Genomic DNA, 25,836 nt, shown 5'->3' on the forward strand with positions numbered 1-25,836 from the left:
TTCAAAACCACTCAATATTAAAATCTGAAATTAGAATCGTTTTACACACCAGTGCACTTAACGATGACTCGTTCATTGCAGCTTTCACTAAACTTTCTAATTTTTCAGTATTAGAAACCCAGCCATCTGCTTAAATATTTGCATGTTTATTATATATGGAAAATCTGGATATAGCTTGAAGTACCAATTCTAAATTTAGACAAATTCCATGATATTGCGAGATATAAATATAGTGAAGGCATTCTGCCGTGTAAGAGCTGCTGGCTTTTAAGGTGGTGAAGCGACATCTAGTTGAAGTTTTCTGATGAATCTACGTCCTGTATGCGCTTGATTAGCCCGTGATTTCCCTGCCGCAATTTCAAGACGGCGAAGGTGTTGTTTTTAGATCGCTACGGTCTAGAATTTTACGATTCCGCACAGCAAACGCAACGAATAAAACTAAATTGAATCTATTTGGGATTTGAAAATGCCTGTACACAATAACCTACATTAAGCCCGGGGTGAAAATGAAACACGTCAACCACACATAATCCATTGACTTTCCTCAACGATTCGAATCGGATTCCGAAATTGTTCCCTGAAAGTGTTTAATTCCAAGAATCAATATTTCGCTTAACTTGCCTGGATATAAGGTTGGGATATGGGAAATAGTCATGGAGTTGACCTCCGAATGGATGATCCGTCTGTCTTGCTTCCAAAATAATGCAGTTTTGTTTCACCAGACGGGCGAAAGGATTGGTACGATTTAATTAAATCCGACATTTCCTGGGCAGACAATATTACTGATCAGTTTCCTCCCATAATGTAAAAGCATCTCGAAAAGATGTTAATCTTCACGAAGTAAATAACTCCTGCTCTATTAGCGCAATTTAAGAAACAAAGGGAGTGTGGAGATGTAATTCAAATCTTCAATCGATTTAACAAGGTTTAATGCAAACAGAAAATCCAAAGATGTCAAAGATGGAAAAATGCGAGGGGAACTCAATTTAAATATTTCAAGGAGTAATAATGCCCTGTTCCAACGACGATATTCATCATATAAATTCCAATAAATAATGTTTCGTCAAGTCAACATTTATACTTCACTAGTATTGTCATACTGCGTCGCCGGTTACTATTTGCGGACCAAATATGTTGTCATTCCAGCATAAAAGAGAAATAAGACATAAAGGTCTGATTATTTCTCGAATCATATTTTTACAATGTCTCGCGAAATCTCAAAATACCATCTTCTCAAAAGATACCGACTATACAAATATTGCTTCTTTCATATTTTTCCAGCATCTTAATCGTAAAAAATATTGAAAAAATTGTGTTGCTATCCTGCTTAATTTTAACAAACAACTTGATTTAGAATGATCTTCACCAAGTTTCCTCCCGACTCCCTTACGCCATTTTTGGCCTGTTTCCATTAGGAGACATACCGAAACAGCTACGAGTGACATGAACTTCTCGCTATCACATAGTGGTCATCGTTACCTGATATATCTGGGCCCAGGCGTCAATGTCATTTTCTTGTGATGGAATTGACCTGAATAGAGCCTAACATTGTCTCCGGGGATTTTTGGTGTTTCTTGTACTCAACGTCAATCTATATCATGTATACAACGCGTTCTATGTCTCAACACATAAAGTGTCAGCTTGGCGAAGTAATCTTGAGTCTTAAACCAAGTTGAAGAGGTTGTCCATATTTTGTTACTTGTCACAGAATAATGGAAAGTCAGTCATCACTTTGTATGCCATTGCTGATTTTAAGCAACAATTCATTACATCATTGAGGAAATTTATTAAAAGGAAAGTTCATAATCCCTTTACAATCACTTTTTTCTTTCCTTTTTAACATATGTCCATATATCTGCCTATTTTGATACGATATCTGTGTGAGAAAAAAAAAATTAATTGAATTAACAAATTGGCTACTTTTGTTCACAACTGTATCATATAATCATACACCGGGCAATTGCGTCAAATCAAATCTATATATCTGGGTACATGGTTGGTAGGTTGGTCGAATATTCTGAACGCCATAGATTAATAGCTAAGATCATTTAACGATGGTCGTGTCCGTCTGTATAAGGCGTGTGTAATGTGGAAGGTTGTGGTATGTTCGTCGTGTGTCTCCTTTGTGTAGTATTATCTTACTGAAACAGACTACAAAAGACACTGAACAGCACACCTCGCCCGCTCACATCATACTGACAATTGGTCAAGTAATAATCCATTCTCTTTGCGCTGAACACTAAGAAGGTGCAGAAAATTCTAATTCAGAATTAGTGTTTCTCGGCCAGGAAACTAACTACAGAGCCTGTCTCATATGGGTGAACGTTCAACTCACGTAGAAAAGTGAAAATGTGTGTCGAGGGAGACATTAAAAAAGAATGAATTTGTTTAATATGAAATAAAAAATAACATCAAAACGTTACATTATTATTATGATAATTATTCAACGATTATGCAAATATTTGAATTTCATTAGGTTGATTTTAGTAAGATTACGTCTGAAACCAATTTCATATAAGACCTTCCATACTTTGCTGAACATGTACTACACGATTTCATAAACGGGATTGCTATATATTCGCAAACCAAATACGACTGAAGAAACTATAGACTAAGTTGACTAAACAATATGTCCCTGCTGTCTGCTAACGAGACGCTAAGAGGTTTAACCAATGTCGCAAAATGTCAGTTGACCATTACAACAAATGTTTTATTTCTTTAGATATTTACTTTAATGGGAAAAGCTATTTGTCTGAGGTTCTTTCCAGACACCTCTTTAGTTCTAGACAAGTGATATTTAGTACTGCAGCAAGGTCTTTCATAACATGTGGTAAATATATCAAAGAATCACTCGCCTTATTATTTCGATAGTTAAAGTATTTCTAAAGAAATTCCTTTGGAAGTGAGAACAAATATAGAACATAAAATATATAATAATAGACAAATTTAATCGGATAATGTCAATACCACTTGTAATCTATGTGAAACCTCTTCAAAGAAACTTTGAATACTATGTTATATATAAATTGTCAAATAAAAGGATAAAATGACAACAAAGATTCGTTTTTGTTTTTGTCAATTAAATTATACCATTAGAAAAAAAATATATATTGATTTATGTACAAACTCCAAGTTCCGTTTTCTCGAAACTAATTTATATCTATAATTATTAACATAGGTTACATAATAGTAATAACCTTAAGTTTTCTCTTAGGTCGTAATTTCTGTTAAGAAATCAAGGCCCTGGTTCATCAATTTGAGATTTGTTTAAAAGACAACTGTCAACGGTTCATAATATGTAGTATTCTTTTACCATCAATAGCAATATACTCTAAAGTCTCGTTCTTGTTCCAATAAATCGTTAAATTTGATATTTTTGAATTCGGTTACACGCTAAAGACAAAACAAGTGTGTTCAGAGTACACACAACATTAGAGTCAGTTACCAGAATCTTTAGGGGGGCTCGACATGTGTGAGATGCCAGTTTATATAACCCGATATACAATTTATCAAAGTCGATGGCGGAATGAAATAGTACTCCGGCAGTTCTACCTAAGCGAACGCTCAAGCTGGCCTATACGGGCAGCTGTGATATATCGGGGCGCTCTGACCTACATCATAGCGTGCATGTTGACCGAGGCAACGGTTCAAACGGGTAGACATTGCATTGATTGTCGTCTCGTGAGGGATTGCAGCAGCGTTCGCGTGCTTCTTAACCACTGTGTTGTTTATTTCGTCTGAAGTTTCGTTTCCCCCGAAATCAAACTGCGAATCCCAAAGGACCTATATAATCCGAACTCCTTGAACGAAATTAAAAGAGCCCACATTCAGAGTGCATGGTGGTATTCAATTAAAAAGGTATTGCATGCCTCACGGCACTGCGAACGGCATTTGCATCCATATGTATAATTTGTATTTATCATTTTAGATATATCGATAAAAACCGAAACAAATTTTGAAGATATCAAATTCATTATACACATTTCGTTAGAACACCTCACCAAGAGAATACATACTTGAAACCCTCTTTAAAAATTCTAACAACAATAGGTTTTCAAAATCTCTACTGCACTGAATATTTATATTTTAATATGTATGGAGTGTTTCTCAATTGTTCATATCATGCGCGAGACGGTTGGACTGTAAATCTGTTGAAGGCACTCTTGACCTTAACTCGAAGTGGGTTTTTCGAGTCACGATAGGAATATCAATTTAAAACCTTACAATTGTATGTTTTGCTTCTTGCTCAGCGTGTGTTTTTTTCCAGATTGGACAATCAAATTGTCTACCAGTAAGACCTCATATACTTCCTGTTCTGGTTACACAACCCGTAAACGAGACTTCTCTTCTAATAACACCAGATTTATTGACGTTTGGTTATTGAATTCAGACCTTCCGCTAAAGGAAATCTTTTAGTTTTTTTCAAATGTGAAACGCGTCAATGTAAGACTTCATTAGAGTGCAGGTGGAAAATTCAAATATCCGCTATAGATATGTGTTTGTTCCTAAAACTGCATTAAAACGTGCCACTGTGGGAATGCAAATCGATATCACTTTTAATGTTGTTTTTGGAGACAACCAAACTTTTTATAGATGTTATTTGAATTGCAGAATTAAATGTAGGTATTTTGACAATAAAAACACATTCCGGTCGACATGATCCTGAAGATATATACATGTATTTGAAATCGTGCTGCATTCTTCAAGTATTTGACTAGAGTCCAGTTTTATTCTGTCTTTGCATATCGCAGAGTTGCTTCCCTTGCTGGCAGGTAGCCATTATGACGTCATTATTTTGTTGTCTCTAAAGCGTATGATGATACTCCCGCTAACACATGACGTCACAATTAATACCTACCGACAGATAGCTCTTTAATATGCAGTTACAGAATGCATACTCTGTCACATGAATGACGCTTTCAAAGGCTACAGAGATGAAAATAAACAACTGCAAATACGTTCCCATGAATAAATCGCGTTTCATACCCCCAAAATTTAAAAACTGTACCTTAATAACATTGAATTAACTGCTGTAAATCTATTTATTATTTTCGACGGTCGGAGAACGTTGATGATTTTGCTGTTTTGGAATAAAAGTTATTCTCCGAAGAAAAAAAAATATAAATCTTTTTATATGTATGATTGAACTTGGGCAATTGATATGAATTAGTAGGTGAACTATTGCCGTAATCCTGCAGGTAGACTACGGAAATTTTATGAATATTTGCACCTTATAGTCCAAACAATTTGCATTGTTTTCTTGACATGTAGTGGTCGCGTCCACGTTTTAGCCTTTGATAAAGCATCGGAATTCTGTCGCTTGTTCGAGACATGAGTTTCTCAGCACAAAGTATCCCAGTACATATTCTGAGATGAGCAGAATGTTTCGACCACTGTCAATATTTTTTTAAATACCAACATATTATTGGCGTCTATCTTTGTGATATGTACTGACATGTCAGGCTACGTTTTCACTCCGTTATTTACTTGCTGTTGACGTAATTTCCTTTTTACTTTACAGCTATGTCGAAACTAAAGAAAGCCGAAGTCCACGTGGTTATAGGCCCGTATGACGACGCCATTGCCATGGTAACAGAGAAGCTAAAAATCCCGTACCTATCTACAACTGCCGTCACGAAAAGCAAACTTAACAACACATTTCAGATCTTGCCACGTTTATCAGATTTCGGACAGTCTATTCTTGACATCGTCAACTTCTATAAGTGGGAAAAGGTCAGCCTGTTCTACGATGATGACAAAGGTAATTTTATGTTTGGATGTTTAATTTTGTTTTTGTTGTGTTTTGTTTGTTTATTTTGTTTTATTTCTTATTTTAGAGAAAGTATATAACACTGAAAAATGGGACGCATCTGAAGACCATTGAAATCTAAAATTAACGGTAATTTTAATACATACTGGACTATTTTTAACGAAATGTGTGATGCAACACTGTAACAATGCCATAACTTTTATATAGTTCTATGTCTATAGTAAATGCATGGGGTCGTTGTCATATCGCTAAACATCTATATCTGGGTTTCAAAATCGAATATTACATGGGGTAGATGTTAACTGTAGGTCAGTGATTTCCACGAGATAGTCTTAAATCGGCCTGATTGTAAAACGTAAGGCGTAAGATAAAAAAAATAACGTAGAATTAATGTTCCGCTATCTTGGATATGATCGCTACGCTTCGGACAACTAACCACTTAAACCTGTTCGATTGGATAAGCTAGGGCGCATTCTATTACAGATATATCCAATTTGTACCGGAACGCACTTTATAAAATCTCGTCTTCGTGGTGTTGATGACCTGGCAATATGATATCAAAAATATCGCCTTAACCTCAAGGCAAGACAGACGAATGTTATTAGAATTTGTGATGAACTTGGTATTCAATATCACATAAAACAAATCTTTACGAAGGAATATTGGCTTAGAAATAGAGGTCCTAAAGACCCTTCTCATAAAACCTTGTTATTAATGTGACTTCGACATTCCATGTGAAATTCGATCCTTTTTTGGTAATCGAGAAGTTATATTGCTGGGCTTATAAATATACTTGCATGTTATTTTTATGTGAAATATGATGACGGGTGAATACTCCAACCTATATTGAACTATATTATTTAGAGGCATTATACCTTTTTGAGAATTATTCATTACTAGCGACAGTAATATGTTTGAGTTGACAACTGCCAATGCTATTTTTACCATAATTTGTTGGGAACATTTCTTTCAACCATTGAGCAACATTATAACACCAAGTTTGGAAGGAGATTCTTTATTTGTATATCTATCTATCATCACATCACATCATCTAACTGCGTTTTATTAACAGAGTGTAAATATAATCGATGACCTTCTATTGGTAACATCCTTTTATCAACGGCATTTCTAGATGATGTCATTTTCGAATGCTTTAGGAATGTTCCGTTTTTGTGAAACTAGTTCTAAGTGTGTAAAAAGCTTTTGAAATTAAACACTTTATATATCAATGGGTAGAAACGTCATTTTAGAGAGATCATCTAAAACGACCATGTTCGCATGTTTACACGTGGATGCTGTCAAAGGTTGATTGATTGGGATTCAATGTGGGGTCACTCACTACGACGCTTGAGACCAATTTTATTTGAGAAGACTCTGATGTTCCCCCTGTGTAAATATGTTACTAGAGCTGACCAGGGCAAATCAATATTGTTTAAGTCTGAGTTAACTTTCTGGGGTGGTCATTTGACGTTATGAATTCATCAATATTATCAGACTGAGTAAATATTCACAATGACCTTTTAATTGATACATCTATTGATTCCCATAAAGTACAATCCAAAGTACAATAATTAACGATTTTTGCATTACGATATTTTCGAAATAATACCAACATTCATTTCGAGTAGCAGAGTTCAACTGCCATCTTTATGAAATACACATATACTCCCCAACTCAACAATAAAACTATTGTCATATATTTTCAACATGAGAAGGAAAAAATAATTCAAATTTATAAAATACGGTAAATTGACTTATTTTCGCGATAACTTAATTAGGCGTTTTCTTGCATAACGACTTTTTCGCGACTATAAAATTTCGCAATTTACAGCTTAAAATCCTTCAAGCTGAATCATTTTCGCGGACTCTATTTCGTCCGGTAAATACGCAAAAATTAAATCACACGCAAATATAGCTAAGTTTATAGAATGTATATTAAAATTGCTACGTGGGCGGGTATAGAATTTGTAATTATTAATAACATCAGGACGCATACGAGCTACTACCAAGCCGCTTCTTTTTAATTTAATTACCATATGGTCAAAAATAACACAATTCTATAAAAATAGATGAGGTAATGATTTGATGGGTTTGGTATGTGGGTGGTTATCTCTATACAAGCTGTGTTATGTCCATCATGGTTGATAACAATATAGTAGTTAAGGTACATCGTCGCCGAGGAATTTCATATAAACTTGTGACAGCACGAACCAGCTGCAAGATTTAAAAAAAACAATGCAATCATCTTTTATTAAACAGCTGCGTTCATTTTATAATTATTTTATACGGCTTTCAAAAGTTTGTTCATCTAATTTTCTTTTATTCTTTGATTAGCGCTCTTTGACAGAGAAAAAAAGTCAATACAGTAACCGCACAATGGTTGGCCTCTAATTGTGGTAATCGCAAAATATGAATGTTTAATCTTATCAGAGTTATTATATATTATGTTCCTTTTATTATTTTCTTAATCTTTTATTTCTTATTTAATTTTTTCATTTAAAGTTATATGTGCCGTATTTTTCATACTCACGAATCAAGATGAGCTTTTAATATGCTATTCATCACCACAATTTACCAACCTTTTTGAAAATTACAGTGCTCTCAATGCATATGTTTTAAATGTACATGTACAAATAAGAGCTGAAAATGATTTTTGGCAGTACTGTTTACATCAATAGTGAAGTGAAATTAGTACATACGGTCAGACCAATGAGCCAAATTGTGGTCTACAATTTCATTACACATTTTTACAATGTTTTTAGTAATTGTAAAGTGACTTCTGCAGGTATGTTTTCATTTAAACAAATACAGTACAACATTTCTGTGTTATAACTAACGTTTATACGTCATCTGAAGCCATTTGAATGATTTTTACAGCTTTATTCATTTTTAATCAATTAATGATGAAATAATAGCATGTCAAAATTATCGCCCAGTTACGGCACATATAACTTTAAGTTATTTTATTTCATTTTTATTTTATTTATTTATTTATTTATTTATTTCAAATATGTCTATTGATAAGTTATCAAAATCATAAAATGATTTGTTGGAAATAAAAGTGACATATTCACCAATAAATACATACTCGTTTTTCACGGAAGTATATCATTACAGTCATAGTTTAAAACAATTCAATAAATCTTTATTCACACCAACTTGATTTCATAATGATTACATGACACGGATTAATGATTGGTTAGTTTTACTAATAGACCTATGAAATCTAACCGACTTTCATCAATATTTTCCTCTGCATTAGTGTGAAAAAGTTATTAATTTATAATGAGCCGGATTGTGAGAAATGGGAACTTCTGATTGGCTGAGTAGACTATCTGTTACGTGCCCATCATAATAAAAGGATTTGTTATATAAGCTTTTGACGGGTTATTGCGGAAGGTAGTTTGACGGTGTCCGAATTCAGCATATCGCTATACAAATGATTCCATTCGATATGCAAGAACATTAAGCTTTAGCATTTCATTTTCAGAAAAAAAAATTCAAACCATATCAGCATCGGATGTGGTTTTCGGTTCCTGGCAGTAGTTCCCTAAATCCCTTGAGGTCCATACGAAATAAAACACACCAGCAGTCTTGTGAATTATGGAATCTATCAATGTCAAATTCCCAAGCTATGGCTGTCGTTAAATTAGACTCAGTGATACATTTCAGGCGACCCGTATGCCATTATTTCAACCGAATAACACGTTTTCTGATATTTTATATTTAGATATCGTCACCTCGACGTTAGGCTGTTAAGGGTCAAATGATGTTACATCGATATCGGCTCGATGCAATAAGGCGCAAAGAGCGCAACACGACACTCGAATATAACGAGGCTGCGGTAAATGTGACTGGATCAATGTCAAATGTCGAATCAAACATGCTTATACGCATGAATTACTTTCAAATATTATCCTCAAAGATACATTTAAAACTTATAAATATTTATTCGTCAAACACACTCGAAGCTTCGAAGTTTATTTTCGACTTAACGATGTTTGACTGTATGTGTACTAGCTTTCTTCGGTTTGATATAAAATATAACTCCCTCATACCTTTTTTCTCCTCTTTAAAAATCTTTGGAGTGTTAATATAGGTTAGCATAGGTCATTGCCATTTTGAGATACAGGCATATTTCGATTCCTTGATATGTGTTAAATCTACGTGTAAAACGCTATACCCACTCCCATGTAGCAGCTAACTTAGGTCATATTTCATACATTTGTAACAAGACAAGGCATAAGTGGTATTCTTCATTTGAACAATAATTGGTGTTTAATCGTGTATATATATGCCTAATTAAAACAAAAAATAATATAAAATAGTTTATTTCGCCTTTGGTGCATGCGCATTCATTACTTCATTCCATATAGGATATACTGCCACGAAATTTTTTCGGGATGCAATTAATTATTTTTCATATTTTTAACTTGAATCAGAATTAGAAGCTCAAACTTTTTTTCACGGTGGTAATGGTGTTAAGTAAGTAACTTTTGTAACTGAAGAAAAATACTCTCCTCCTGTTTTTGATAGTGAACAAATACCATTTGTCAGCGGTGGAGCATCTTTAAATTTAACATATATATGGATGCCATACAATGCATCATTGAGCATAAACAATGTATCTTATAAACACATGTATGCCAATAGAGTCACACATGCTTATATAAATCAGAAATCAGCTGGCGGAATTGATGTTGTTGATAAATTATGAGGTATCGAGACATTAATCACCGGACGCTAGTCAATATTCAGGGGTTAATTTGTAATTAGATTTTCCCTTTACTCTCTGATAACTGTGATATGATTATCGATATATAATTCAGTCAGTGAGATGGATTTTAGATCAATGTGCAGACATATACTGACACTAGCTGTGTGTTTGTTTGATGAACATGCAAAGCAGCAATGCGAGATGTTAATCTCCAGGGAGGAAATCAACATCTGTTCTGCCTGAATGAATAATTACTTATCAACAACACATCGCACGGAGATCAGTGTACCGGTGCGTTGTAAAATAGAACTATACTACCTAGTGATTAGTTCACGTAGCCACTAGCCACTATATTTTTGTAATCATATAAAAAGATGTTTGCTTGATTTTGGTGTTTTAACAAGGAATTTTGGTGTTTTAACAAGGAATTTAACAGTAGAGAACAGGAAAACATATTTTTGAAATTGACGCGAAACCCAAACAAAGAAATTCTACGTCCTTCGGAAACTGTCGATAATGTTAACAAAGCTCTTATGGTTCATGTAGCAGCAGAAACATATTTACAAATGTAGCTGAAAAGTACTGAGTATTGTATCAATATTGATGACCTTACGTCATGTATAAGGTATCCGAAGGTCATACTAATTATCATTTTAATTCTTTGTCGTAGGAACATGTCAGGTGTCTGGGTATGCACTTTGTCAATATACACGTAAGCCTTACATGACTCTGGCTGTTCATAGGACGTTAAAATAATGAAACAAACAAGCGTAAGACTTTATACAAAATGTCTTTGGTTTCCTCAACAATCGATATCTCCAACAACAAAAACAGTAGGATTATGTCAAGAATTGTACAATTGTTTTTGGAATGTTCTTGTCTGGTTTAAATGTATTTTGTCCACGTAGTGTTGGACCGTATTAAATCACCAGTAAATCACCAAAACTCCAAAATATGAAACAAAGTTTATGATAATCACATCACTATTACAACAGCCTGCAAAACTTAGGGTTTATAACACGTACAAAGTAAAATAAAAAGAAAGTTCTTCAACAGGTGATGCCTGGGAGTTGAAGACGTACACAAATCTAACACTTTGCGACAGAAATCTGTATAGATCACAGGAGTATTGCGTTCTTCAGCAATGTCGTATATTGGGTTTATTGGTGCGCTTTTCAGGAATGTCATATCACAACACCTTAGAATGACCTCGGAAGGATCAATCATTAAACATTCCCCACGTGTAACACTATTCCACACAACAACAGACTATGACTGCCAATTATGCTCACCCTCCGAGATAGTACGGTATTTGTGAGGCTTTGTTTGTCACGGACACTGACCATTCATACCATATTTAATACTTTGGAGACTATAAACGGCCATTGTTACGACCAGTTAAGATTGTTATGAATTTATTATTAGATATAGAGCTATAATTGGCTGTCGGGAATGACATCAGTCCTATTGTTATCATATAAATCCGCGTTACTGTCAAACGTATTGCCCAATTGAGGCCCTGATGTAGCCTATTAGGGAAAAACAATGCACTTCTACTGAACTATTTATACTTTTGATTATTCTTTCATGAAACAACGCCGAAATAAATATTCCTCATTAGGTGAATCATTGTTGCTTTATCACCTGTACAAAGGTGTAATGTTGCATCATTTATGATGACGGAATAAAAGATTAAATAGATATATTCTGCTTTATGAGTTTCTAGAGTATTTTACTAACTTTTCAAAAGAAGTTTCTCTTTCAAATATTTTACTAAGTTAAGGTTTTAGATCCTGTTTTAACTAGTGATATTCTAAATTCCAATTTTTCACTTACGTTACTTGTTCATAACTAAGTTGATAAAAATGTGTATTTACCAGGGCTAACCTTAGGTATAACTGTTGAGTTGTAAATTGTTGTGTTTTTTGTAAATTCGGCCAAAATATGCAAAAAGAATGCACATTTCAGGTAAGTAAGTTCACAAGGTTCGGTAAATATTTCTTTCTCCAAATAACTATATCACAGTGTTTAGTAGTGTCTATAACATGTACAAGGAGCGCTTGTTTGACCGGATTCGACTTTGTTAAAGCACACACATTTAGTACTTGTTTTACCTTGTCAGTTATATAAGAATGAGCATGTTGAGGTCATTTTTATCTTGAAATATTATTTTTTAGGTGTATCCATTATTGAAAAGCTCTTGACCAATCATGACCTTGTTGTCAAGTCGTGGCGAGTTGACCAATTGCGCGGGACGTCACAAATCAGAGAACATCTGGTGCACATGCGCAGAGCTTTTGGACAGAAGAGTGTTCTTTTTTGCAGTAAAGAAAATACTCGAAACATCTTGGAACAGGTATGTTAGCTGAAACGGGGCTATTATTTGAGTATATTTCACATATTACTTTCGTTTCCTGTACCCTTTAGTATATACATGTATTCAAAGTTTAGTTTCGTATTCCATTCATTTCGCTAATATTAACTTGCGTAAAGTATCTACTTTAAATCAAATGAAATGAAATATACTATTTATCATCGATATTGTATAATAGTAAATTGTATCAAAATTACCAAATCTGATACACATAAGATTATTTAAAAAAATAGATTTTTTGTTTGTTTATCCTTGGGTATCATTGACTTTTTCAGTATACAAGAATTGTATCCATGCGAGAGTTTTGTTATTCATACATTTATATTTTTCTTGGTAACTGTAAAGAATTTGGAATTTCTGGTTTCATTAAAAAATCAATACGTACAAACAATAGTTTTCCGTTAGAAATTCAAAAACAGCGCCATTGGCTGCCACTGTTTATCTCCTTCACATTTAAGTACACCGCTTTAAGTCGAAATCGCCAAACAAATTTCTTGATGACATTTACTTTTTTCTCGCAAGTTGATATTTTCAATGTTCTATTTTGCTATTGATATGCTCAGTGTTAGTAGACTCTGAAATGCATTCATCGGCGATTTGCTTTGTGAAATACCCATTATGTTTCGACGGATGCCCTCGAGAACAATTCGTTCCGAACATTTTGCGGCTTCAGCATATGCATAGCACCGATTTAATAGTCGTTAACGTCTCATATTTGTCTGCTTGTCAAGGTCTTCTCGCCAATACCTTCCAATTGCTCTAAAGCTCAATAACATGTTTCGAAATGAAGTCCTTTTTCACGGTGTTGATTTAGGGACGATAATATGATTCATTTGTCTGATTTCCAAGGCCTTTCTATCCCAAATCACTGTAATGTATAAACCAAGAATATAAAACATGCGCGTTTCAATTGCTGGTATGCGCCCATTTAAAATGCTCTGGTGTAATTCGCTGAACATTTTCTAACTATTAGACATTGCATTACTTTGTTTATAACACGAATATTATCGATTTCATCATTGTCTGCGTCGAAAAACTGCGCTAGGATTGAAATAACTTTGTTTCGTATAGAAAATTACATAAAATTAATCTGTCTGCTGGTAGTACATTGTATTTTTGACTATCACATTGAGACGGTATACCCCATCAGTTGATATTATTCAAATTGAATATGACAGAAAAAAAGAAATACAGAGATTTTAAAACAACAAAATTCCCATACTCAACCTATTAAGCAATGACATATGAAATAAATATACCGTACAGTTGCTGATTTTCGCGGTATATTAATTTCGCTTAAATAGCGAATTCACCCAAATCTGCGAACTTCAGTACCTGGCGAAATTTTCTAAAATAGCATGATTCTACATATCACACTCATGTAAATAGCGAGTTCAAAGGTCACAAAGAAGATTGGCGAAAATGCTTCCCATCGAACAATTTCTAAACAGCAAATCGCGCAATTTAACACCGCAAAAGTTAACAAGTATACTGTAAAAGATACAAGTGTAGCAATGATGCGACCAGGTGATACGTTGTAGGGAGCGCATTCTTTATTCCATCAAGATACCTGTCATAAAAACCTAGATTACATTAATTTAGGGTAGATTTATAACTAAATTGTACTTTTGAATCGTTTTAATGGAACAAATATGCTCAAATATACCCCGTTATAACTTGATAATGTCAAAATTGCAACGTCAGCTTTTTATGCCTTTCAGTCAATTTTCTATACCCCTATAGTCCACTTTGTTTCATGAAAGATACGTTCATTCTGTTGCTACAGATTTTACCGTCAATGATTTCTAATTAATCAATGGAATTTTTTATCACAATTGTTGTAAATCATCTCGGCAAAATAAATATCATGAAAGATTTTCATAATGTATACTGGATGATTTTACTAGCTTTCGTTTCGTTTGTCTTTCAAAGTCAACAAACAGCGAACTTTCTTAATGTACTTGATGCAAAAATGGCCTCTATATCGTCTTGATCACATCCATTGATATCTATTTGTTCTGTATAACTCAAAACTCTATTGCTTCATATCACAAATATATATATATAGTCAAACCTGCCGATAAAGACCAAGGGATAGGAAGTTGGTCTTTATAGCCAGTTGGTCTTTATACACAGGTTAAATTGAGTTGAAATTGGTCATTTGCGACCCTAGAAAAACGGTCTTAATAATCAGGTGGTCACTATACAAAGGTGGTCGCTAATGCAGGTTTTACTGTATATAGATATATCATTATTTAACATCAACTGAATGTACCAGTATTGTCCGTTCTTTCCTCTGTGTACTGAGTCAAGCGTTGTAGTAAAAAGGGTGAACATTCTGATAAATAAACACCGGAAAATCCCTGGGCCATCGCTTCATTGATTTTACCATAGATAGCTAATTATGCATCCCTAAAGTGTCCTTTCCATACGTCCTCTCTCGCCGACTCTGCCAAGAGCACAATAAACCAAACTGGTCGGAACACTAGATGTGTCTGTCGGCCAAATGATATTGGCAATTGTATCTACTGATTTTCAACAACACAAGCGACCAGTTGAAATGCTGTCATGCAGGGCGTAATTGTGTACAGCAATATTTTGTCAGTGACATATGCGGCACATACAGATTTGTCTTGTAATTTAGAGATATCAACAACAATAGATCGATTCGGTTTCGTACCAGTGACTCACGACTGTGTTGACTTTTTATCTATTATCCCAATGGCGATTCCAAACATGAAATTATAAACAATATCAATTTTAAATACCCCTTTACCTACGACACATAAATCAAGATTATCTGTTCATCGTTATCGATTATCGCGTTAAAATTCAAACATACTGCACGTGATGGAAAGGTAAATAGCTACATACACGAAGTTGTTGGGATATTAATTTGGGGTGGTACACGGGCGCACGTGCTGCATATCACCCCCGCACGCGCTATTTGCTATCACTAATGTATATACGTATCATGCTAGTAAACGTATACATCTCAATAAAGACGATAGCTGGTGTCAAACCGAAAGTGATATAAAGGAAATGAGTGCTACTGATGAAGGTTTACTACAGAAGCGGTTCTATCTATCATAATGGTATATATGATATACTACTGTAGTTCCATATCTGATTCATTGCACGACATTGTTTTGTTTCTATGCAATGCTTTGCAGGATGCCTTACAGTGAAGTGCAAAATTTAAAACCCTTTGCATGTCCGTAACAGAAATGGAAAATATAAATAGCACTGAAACATCTTCATTGTATATGAGGATGAAGTTACAACGTCAAAAAACGATTCCCAATCTAAATTTATCTTAAAAAGAAGAAGCATTTCTCTGTTTTGCCGCGAGACCTAGTGTTAGGATATTAGGACAATAACAGATTTATGACTCTTCAAAATTATGTTTCACAGTTCCTTTTTTTTAATTAAAAGCCATTTCGGTATTTAATGTTAAATGGAAATAATATATATTTATTTGACAAAATTCGTTGCGTTTTCAGGTTCCCATAGTTTCTTATAAGTCATATTAGATTTTTTACCGACTGTTAAAATGGTGATATGCAGCTATTTGAATTTCGAAAGTTAATAATATAGATAATGTTTCCTAATTGAAAGTAGACATATGCATTGTATTTGCAATGTACTTTGTCTTATTGTTATTTACGGAAAGAGTATATTTCACTTCCTAATGACAGTGTATGTCTGTCACATATACCATAACCATATTTTACATTTCCTTGTGGACTTCTTATTTATTACAGTAGGTATGGTGTTAGATTCAATACGGGCGTTAAACGATAGCATAAATTTTGCATTAAAATCTGACCAATTTCCCATTATGGATACAATTGTAAAATAAGTTCAAAATAACTACTAAAACGGATACATTTCAATTTTTATATTTAAACTAAATCGTTTAAAATTGCTGTAATTAATGACGGCATTGTTATCTGTTCGGAACAAACCGTCTTGATTTCTACAATAAATCGTGTATAAAAGGCGGAACGTGAATGTCTTCAGGAACAGAGAGCTTTATCATCCAACATTAAGTCATACAAAACAAATATATTACTTAATGTGGATGGCGTGATTGACGACTGAACTTAAATACCTTATTATTTTACTGTAAATATTTCACCGTAGTAAAACAAAACTGTCTCGTATAGGCGAGTTTATATCGGTTTTAATTTGAATAGGAAGTAACAAACCTCTTCGCGGTATCCCCTTAAGTCACAACCATTCTCATAGGATATCATGGACCACACTATATATATATGATATCCTGAATCTCTTACGTGTTTTAACTTTTTAAAATCGTATGTTTAATTACTAGCAACATTACCATTACATACTATCATATTTCAAAGCATTTTTCGCGCTAAACAATTGCGATAAAAATAAGTTTACGCTTATTGTATTATACTTGCTTTTATTATGGAGGTGCGAGTTCGTCACTACGCTAGGCCTTCCAAAATCAATTTACGCTAAAATTAGATATCGCCAAAATTAAAGGTTTGCAGTAATTGTTTTAATTTGATATGGTGCCTTTGAATTGTTACAATAATACATTTCTACAAAAGGAAACCCTAAACATAGCGTACAAACCGTGTTTTGTTACCAAATATACTTGCCAAAGCCATCTGTAGAAATGAGACTAGTGCAGCAAGACGCTTGTGATTGATGTGACTAGACAATGAATTATTAACCGGAAGTTGATTGATCACTAGGTTAATCAGACGTTTGTAATGCCGAAAGTGTCGAGGAAAAATAATCATTTCGATAATTATGCTGCCTTATGTCAAGAGTGATTTGTTGGGCTCTTCTTTCGATTCCAATAAAGAAATCTTTTGACCCAAATTCTTGAACAAATAACAAAAATAACAGAGCTCTATTAAAACTCTAAATCCATAAAGAGGATTCAAATAATGAGTATCGAGGTAGAGTAAATATTTTATGCTCTTGTAAGAAAATCTTGAGACCATGTTGCAATTATCTATTCTTCTCCTGCTTTATCGCTTAGAAATTCATGAATGCTGTTGAAAGTAACAGCATTCATGGATTGGGACAACAGGTTTGTGTCATTGGTATACCACAATGATAATGCGCTAAAAACTGGTCTAGAGTATATCTATTTTAAGGAGACACGAAAGGAATACATGTATTCCGTTGTCGTCTGGAACATCCTTGCACACACCGCACTCGAATGGCGATAGTGTGTTAAACAAAATAAATCTGTCCCGTACAAAAGAAGCCATCAATTTTGTCTCTCTCTAACAATTTGTTTGTATTTTCTCCGTTTACTAATGGCATATTATAGAAATATGAGCAACTACAAAGAGCGAAACAACTAGACCTTAATAACAATACAGCGAACATATAATGGGTGCGCTTAAAAGTATAGATATCACAATGGTCATTATGATCATAATACTGTAAACATTTAAATCTCATTCAATACGTTAATAACGCATCGATTAACATTATTTGAAATATCGCTGTTCATATATCCATCAACGAAAATGGATTGCACAATGTATTGGTACAATTGTGCTATCATGCGTTTCGGGGAATGGTAATGTCCTGAACTTCATTAACAGTTCCACCCCAGCGTACTTTTCAAGTAGACTAGAAATGGCTTGTGTGTTTAGTGGCAGAGGTCATCACAGGTCATTAGTCTCATTTCTGTGCACTTTTTGGGCCTAAAAAGCCTTTTTACACGATCGCAGTCCCTTAATATAGCCATGCTAATACTTAATAAATATCAATTTTCGAATCCATACCTCTCCTGTCAGTTTAATTAAACATTCCTGATTATGTACGAATACAGATGCTGGATGTTCGATATACCAGATTATTTTTCAAAAGAATGCTTTTCTTTACCTATATACTTATATGTCGATTGCTTTTATTGCTGGATGTTCGATATACCAGATTATTTTTCAAAAGAATGCATTTCTTTACCAATATACTTATATGTCGATTGCTTTTATTGCTGGATGTTCGATATACCAGATTATTTTTCAAAAGAATGCATTTCTTTACCAATATACTTATATACTTGTCGATTGATTGCATTTATTGTTATTTGGTTTGGTTGTTGCTTTCTTTAAAATGTTTTTTTTTTTATTTTCAGGCACGCAGTTTAGCAATGCTGTCGACACCATATGAGTGGTTCTTTTACGATCCTGTACGTATTTTGGTAAAAGAGATCATTCTTGAAGGCATTATTTTAGATTCTACCAGGGTGGTATTACACCATATCGACCGAAACAAAGGTCTTTAAGTCTTATATATGTAATTTCGTTGACAAATGTAAACCAATTACCTGGTGTGCTTGTTAATTACAAGAAAAAAGTTAGCTATAGGACACCACCCTGAAGAACTCAACGTTTGGGCAATGACGTTCACAAATTAACTCGGTGTTTCTAAAATGCTTGATAACTGATATACTTCATATCGAAATACACGTGACCATGTATTAGCCAATGAGAACAATCAAAGCACATCTAATATCATCAAAATGTCTCCGTGCATATTTCCTTAAATCAGAAGCATAAATACGGAGAAAGAGAACGTAAACTCAATACCTCCCTTCAATTTTTGTAGATTTATGTAATCCATGTTAACTTAAAGATGTAATCCATGTTAACTTAAAGAGGGGATACCAGCTGTCATTATAGTTTTGAAAATGTCAACATGAAGTCACAACCAGATTATCACGCATGCGTGTACCGTTAATTGTTAAATTAGATAATACTCTGGCAAAAAACGACAACGTGGTAAATGTGTTGGACATGAACTATATATTTCACCGCAAGTATGTTAATTTCACTGATCAATAGGATGCCCTTGGAGTTGTCGTTAAGTTTTTTAGTTTTCTTATATTCTAATAGTTCAGTTCTAAATAATAAAATCAAAATATGAAGTCACATGCCTGTATCAAACTACCACTCACGGCATTCTGAATAAACAAATGATTGATAAATAATACTCAGAAAAAATAGCATTTTGTTTTCTTATTATTATTCATATTTTTATTATTTATTTATGTATTTATTTTATCATTGATAATTTTACTTACAGGGCGATCAGCTAAACGATGTCTTCAATGACTTCCCAGAAGTGACTGTGAATTTCACCATGTTCGGATTAATGAACGATTCTATGGATCCCAAACTCGATTTGGCAGAGGACCGTCTTAATTGGTCTTTAGCCATGGATGCATCTTCCCTTGTCCGGTTCTCCGTGGAAAATCTCAAGAATTATTCAGCGACGGATGTACGGAAGGGGCTTTCAGATAACATTAAAAAGGTATCACTGGCTTTGGAGGATGGAGTTTAATAACATACAGCTATTAGGGAATGAAATGGTTATACAATCTAGTCTTTTCTGCATTCACTTGCAGTTCTAACCACCGAGTTTCTACATCATATAAATAATATAGTTCACAAAGGAATGAAGTATAATTTACGTTGTTTTCACTTTGTCTATTCCAATGTATTCTATTTCAAAAATATCAGTCTTGAAAATAAGCACCTACATATTTGTAAACACAAATTATTTGAGCTATTGTCTGCATTTTAAACTTCAAAATCAAGATACACGGTCATTATCGTACCAACTAATTCCTTTTGATCAAGCTTTTAAAATAATCTTCAGTTATGAAATGAGTTGTGATTTTTTGGCCTATAATGTTGACCCAGACGTTTCATCTCACTTGCTTTGTTCCATATACTCTTATACACCTGTTGCAGATGAAGGTTTCAGGTCTTACTGGTATCATGGAGTTTGATGAGAGGGGTCGCCGAGACAACTTCTCTATCTTCCTCTCTGAATACAACGGATTCGAAAAATACGCAGTAAGTTATAAATATAGAACGTTCTAGAAACATTACGTGGGGTAATTGATATGTTGTATGGAATAAGATTTGCAGGGAGTTACTTTTAGCCATGATATTCCCTGACTATGCAAGGTCATGTACTTAAATACTGGTTGTTTTGTTATTGGTTAAGTTTATATCAGGAAGGCGGCAATCTAAATGAGACTAATTCATGTACCATGTGATACCCGATAACGTTTGTTCGGTACTAGTATTTCCATTGGTGACGGAAGATAACTATTTGAATTCTTCCCGCTGAAATGACGATAGTACGAAATATCATCATCTAGAATCATTCCATCACTAATAGAGACACTAGTCTCGCACGAACGATATCAGGTATCACGTTGCACGTGAATTATTCCCATTAAACAAAACAAATGACTTTTGTGAAATGAACAAAATCGGTAACTGAGCAGCGTTCTAATATTTAGAAATAAAAGTTGAGCACCTAAGGGTGTTCATACTGATACGGAGGAAGCACTAGGCAATGGTGTCCCTTGCAGTGGAGGACTTTCTGAATGGCCAGGTCAGTTAAAGGGCTTCTTTCAAAGTGGCAGTAAGGCCCTTATTTTGTAGGCATTGTTGACAACTTGCATTGATACTAAAGTGTATCAGGCAATCGTATTTGTCAATATTCAAACCCCTACTGGGACCAAACCATAGTCTACTATACGTCCAGATTTCGGATTGTCTTAAGCAACTGACGAATACTTCACAATGGTGATGTTTTGTTGATGTGTGAATAATGTGTTTCATGAGATGCAAACAATTAAATTGTTCCCAAATCACGACTACTGCTCCTTCACGTCTACTGGTAGGTTCCCAGTACATATGAGGCTCGCAACATAGGTCGTCGACATTTCATCGTTGATGGTGCCTTCAAAAGAATATCAATTTCTATTGAAAACGTTAGAAGTGAGAAGAAGGATTGAGGAGGATCGAGTGGTTTTTTCTTTCTTTTTACTTGTGTGTTTTGAATCTGTAATTAGTTATACGTAATCTGTAATGAGTAATACGTAATCTGTAATGAGTAATACGTAATCTGTAATGAGTAATACGTAATCTGTAATGAGTAATACGTAATCTGTAATGAGTAATACGTAATGAGTAATACGTAATCTGTAATGAGTAATACGTAAATTGACGAGTAATACGTAATCTGTAATGAGTAATACGTAATCTGTAATGAGTAATACGTAATCTGTAATGAGTAATACGTAATCTGTAATGAGTAATACGTAATCTGGATCAGTATGTTAATGCATTGCGGTAGTTTTCGCGGAAATGATATTTTCAAGCTTTCGCGAGACAGTAATAATCGCAAAATGATGTTGTATTTTTATTTACAAATCAAGAACAACAATTGTTTTCAATAATTAAGCAGACATCGAGAAATCTGTGACTCGCCAAAATAACTGGTTACTGTATTTCAAACAGTACATTTGTACTAGTGCTTGTCAAAGATTTTCATTCTTTATTGAAGCCCGTTAAGTACACATAACCGTTTCGATTGATAGGAATACTGAAAAATAAATCTTCTTTTACTTTTATCCATTAGCTTTTTCGATCATTTTAGGGAACATTGACATGTTGATGTTACCTCAAGGCATGATATCGCCAAGAACAGTTACAATATATAACCGAGCAGATATATTTTAATGACCTTCGAGTCCAATCATAAAAATGAAGTTTTACTTTTATACGGAGAATTCTATCTACTCCAACTACAATCGCCCTACCCAGAGTAATAAATTATCAACTATGTATACCTCTATGTCCGTTGATTTATAAAAACAAACATACAATTTAATGTTTGAATTGATATCTCAAGTGCATCAGTCGTAAAAACAAGGTTGTCTTTAGCTACTAAATATTGACATTATATGCTGTTCGCCATATTACTTTTTCCTATTTCCCCTTTGGTAAATTTAGTTTCCCTTATTGCGAACGCTGAGGAGATATATCATTCCACTTGCACGTTTGGATGTACTTACCTCCGTACTCATGTTCGTCTTACAAACATCATTTTCATATCCATTCCTCAACAACATTTCGCCAAATAAGCTATCATAATACCTTTAAATTTGTGTCCGCCATGTCAGAGTAATCAATTACATTTTTTACCAGTTTGGATCAATTTTGACTATTTTTTCAAGTATCGCCTTCGGAAGACCTTTTATGAGTTAGGGTCATTTTCAAAGTCATAGTTACCAGCCCTTTGAAAGCTTTCGATCGCTGTACTTTCATCAGCCCCACATATTTGACCCAATTTCGTCAATAGGAAAATTATTCACCTAATATTGTAGCATGCGTATATAAAGGTTAAAGTCACTGATACTTATTAAAGAAAATCTTCAGTAAAGACAAGAGGACTTTGCTACCAATGCAATTATTCACTGTTAGATGTAGCGAAAGAATTGTTTTTAAAATCGTTATGAAGTGCAGCAGATTTAATCGAGTACAATGATGCCGTCTTTTTATGCAAAACAACAATCTAAAGAAGGACTACTTTTGTGTGCGTCACATTTTCCGGTAGATGATTGTTATCCGCCTCAGTAGCCTCACATCACCTAACATGGCCAGACGTAGTAATTCGATCAAACCCATTCCAAGAAGAAACTACATTCCAAACCTTTCACGAGTTCTTCTGAAGTATTCCCACGACGGCCATCCAAAAGTAATGGTTTCATCGTCGCTCCTCCTAGAGTGTGTAAGAATGTATAAAGATGATACACACTGTTATCATTAACCGCCGATGTGTTATCACAAATCGCAAAGGTGTTTTTACAAACATAGATTTTTAACACAGACCGATATGGACATTGACGACCGGTTTGTTATTTCCATTGCTATCTGAGACATCACAAGTCTATCGATTTGGCCAGTATTATTTGCTTCTCCATATTTACTACTAAATCAATTTATTTTGGCGTATCAGTCATCAGGATTTCACCGTACAGAATATAAATAGTTATTTGTATCTGCATGTATCCCGTAAATCTATCAAACGCCAAGCGCATCAATGCTTCCTGCTCTAACAACGGCCTAACTAGCAATATCAAGAGCGATGTGTGAGAGCCGCAATGTCAACTACCATACGTTAATGATTTCTTTCAAATCTATATTGAGTCAAAATAGATTTATTTTTCTGTAGTTATTGCTTTCTTCACGCTATAGACATCAATAATATTTAAAGTTTTATGTAAGTTGGTTATTTTATTTTTAAATTTGAAGTATGGTTTAAGTGTGAGTTACATAGTATCTCTACATCAAAATTTTCTATCAAAATGTTTGACGTCTTCTGTTAAATATACGCAGAACTGATTTGTGGTGATACATTTATAACCATTTGTGAAGAAGCGTAACTTAAGAATATACAGATTTTTATGAGCACTGCTCTAAATATTTTTTTTTTTTAAATTTTAGTTCATAATCATTCATATTTCCATTCGAGAAGAAAATTGATTGTTCACATTGATTTATATTCATGAGCAAGTAATGTAAAATGAAATTTTCGTAAACAGCTGGTTTTTTAATGTTCCGAATATCAGACAGACTTTGTGTTTATTATAACACAAAAACAAAGCCTTAAAATAATGGTAATATTTCTGTACTGACAACCAACCTAACTGAAATAACGAACTCTAGCGAGACCATAATAGTAAAATATCCTTTGAAATGATTGCAGAAGACCACGGTATTGTATAGAGAATACGGAGACAGAGATTTTTGACATTGTTGTTCAAATCACACAATTCTCTGTTGGATATATCCTTGACACGGTTTATTTTCCTGCCCCGGATTATTTGACTTCTTGACATTTTGGTTTATGTCTTAAAGTGACATGCTGGTCCTGGTGATCAACTCAATTTCCTGTGATTTCGTTCTAAGCTTCCAGTGTTCAGAGGAAACAGTCTTATATAATTATTTCAGAATGGCATGTTCTAGGTTATGAGTTTTACAAGTGGTTTTAACTACCTTCATTTATTGTTGTAAAATCAGAAACAGTCTGAGCTCAGTTTCATCCACATTGCTTAACTTCAAGGAATTTCTTCGCTTAAAGTTATCCACAGGATATCATTTAAAAAATTAAATAATGATTTCCTGTGAAGAAATTTTAAGTTCAGGAAGGCACCATCGTAAATAAATGTTGATGGGGCTAGAAGTTCTTGTGCCATTGGAGTGTCGTCTGCATAGAACGACAATGTATGTGTCCTGTGAGATATTGATAACGTGTTTTTCAAATCCAGTAATGATGCTATTGCTAATGGTATGAGAAAGACACATTAAATCCAGAATTTTAGTAGGTAAGCCTATACAATTCTTTTAACATTTGTACTTTCTAAACACAATTTAATTGATTTTGGAAGATTTTTTACTCCTAATGTCAATAGTTTTAGAAACATTTCGCGATTGTTAACGATATAAGCCAATGCTTTGAGAAAGTTCAAAGTAATAAGCGACCGTTTTAAAACGGCTTAACAATAAGAATTAAGAACTAAGAATCTGTTCTTTGTATTTTAATTGTTTTAAGATAACCATGTCCCTGTCATGGTAGGTTAACGTAGAAATGTGGACTTCGCTTTTCCTTATGTCAGCTTATGTCTTAAACTTGTCTCGAATCGGGGCCAGGTTGGTAGTCCTTTGCTATTGCTAGTCGTCGCTCTGCTGACGGACATTGTTTGATCTCGGAGATATTCCGTCGTGTTTGCGTTCTGTGACACATTTTTGTCTTTTCGCACGGTCCTTACTGACGGGGATACTAATCTGCCCCGACACCGCCATCCATCTACATCAATATAATGAAATCACAACATCTTGCACAGTAGTTCCTAGCAAAGTCCACATAACAAAGACTAAGCTAATTTCGATTTATAGTGTAATTCGTGCAGCGTTATTACCATATATTATTCCCACTTATTCGCCAGGAAATAATCGAAGACAAATTGTTGTTCTACGATGAGTGTCACCCCAGATTTACCACACAGACTTGACATCATTCGATTTTGTTCCGTTGATTACATGTATTAATACGCGGTGTCTGTATAGTATTAATATATAACTGCGGGATCATACGCCCGTGTATGCT

General features: G+C 34.2%; 1 protein-coding gene across 1 annotated transcript in view; it reads left to right on the top strand.

The window, feature by feature from the left end:
* The window catches only part of LOC138328046 (glutamate receptor 1-like), a 68,292-nt gene that overhangs the window by 21,205 nt on the left and 21,251 nt on the right, over positions 1–25,836 (top strand). Inside the window, exons 3-7 of the mRNA XM_069274640.1 lie at positions 5,522–5,761; positions 12,665–12,843; positions 18,998–19,051; positions 19,948–20,175; positions 20,619–20,723. Coding sequence (XP_069130741.1) covers positions 5,522–5,761; positions 12,665–12,843; positions 18,998–19,051; positions 19,948–20,175; positions 20,619–20,723 — 806 coding nt within the window. The remainder of the gene's footprint in view (positions 1–5,521; positions 5,762–12,664; positions 12,844–18,997; positions 19,052–19,947; positions 20,176–20,618; positions 20,724–25,836) is intronic.

This window comes from Argopecten irradians, chromosome 7, assembly GCF_041381155.1.
Source record: "Argopecten irradians isolate NY chromosome 7, Ai_NY, whole genome shotgun sequence".
NCBI lineage: Eukaryota > Metazoa > Mollusca > Bivalvia > Pectinida > Pectinidae > Argopecten > Argopecten irradians.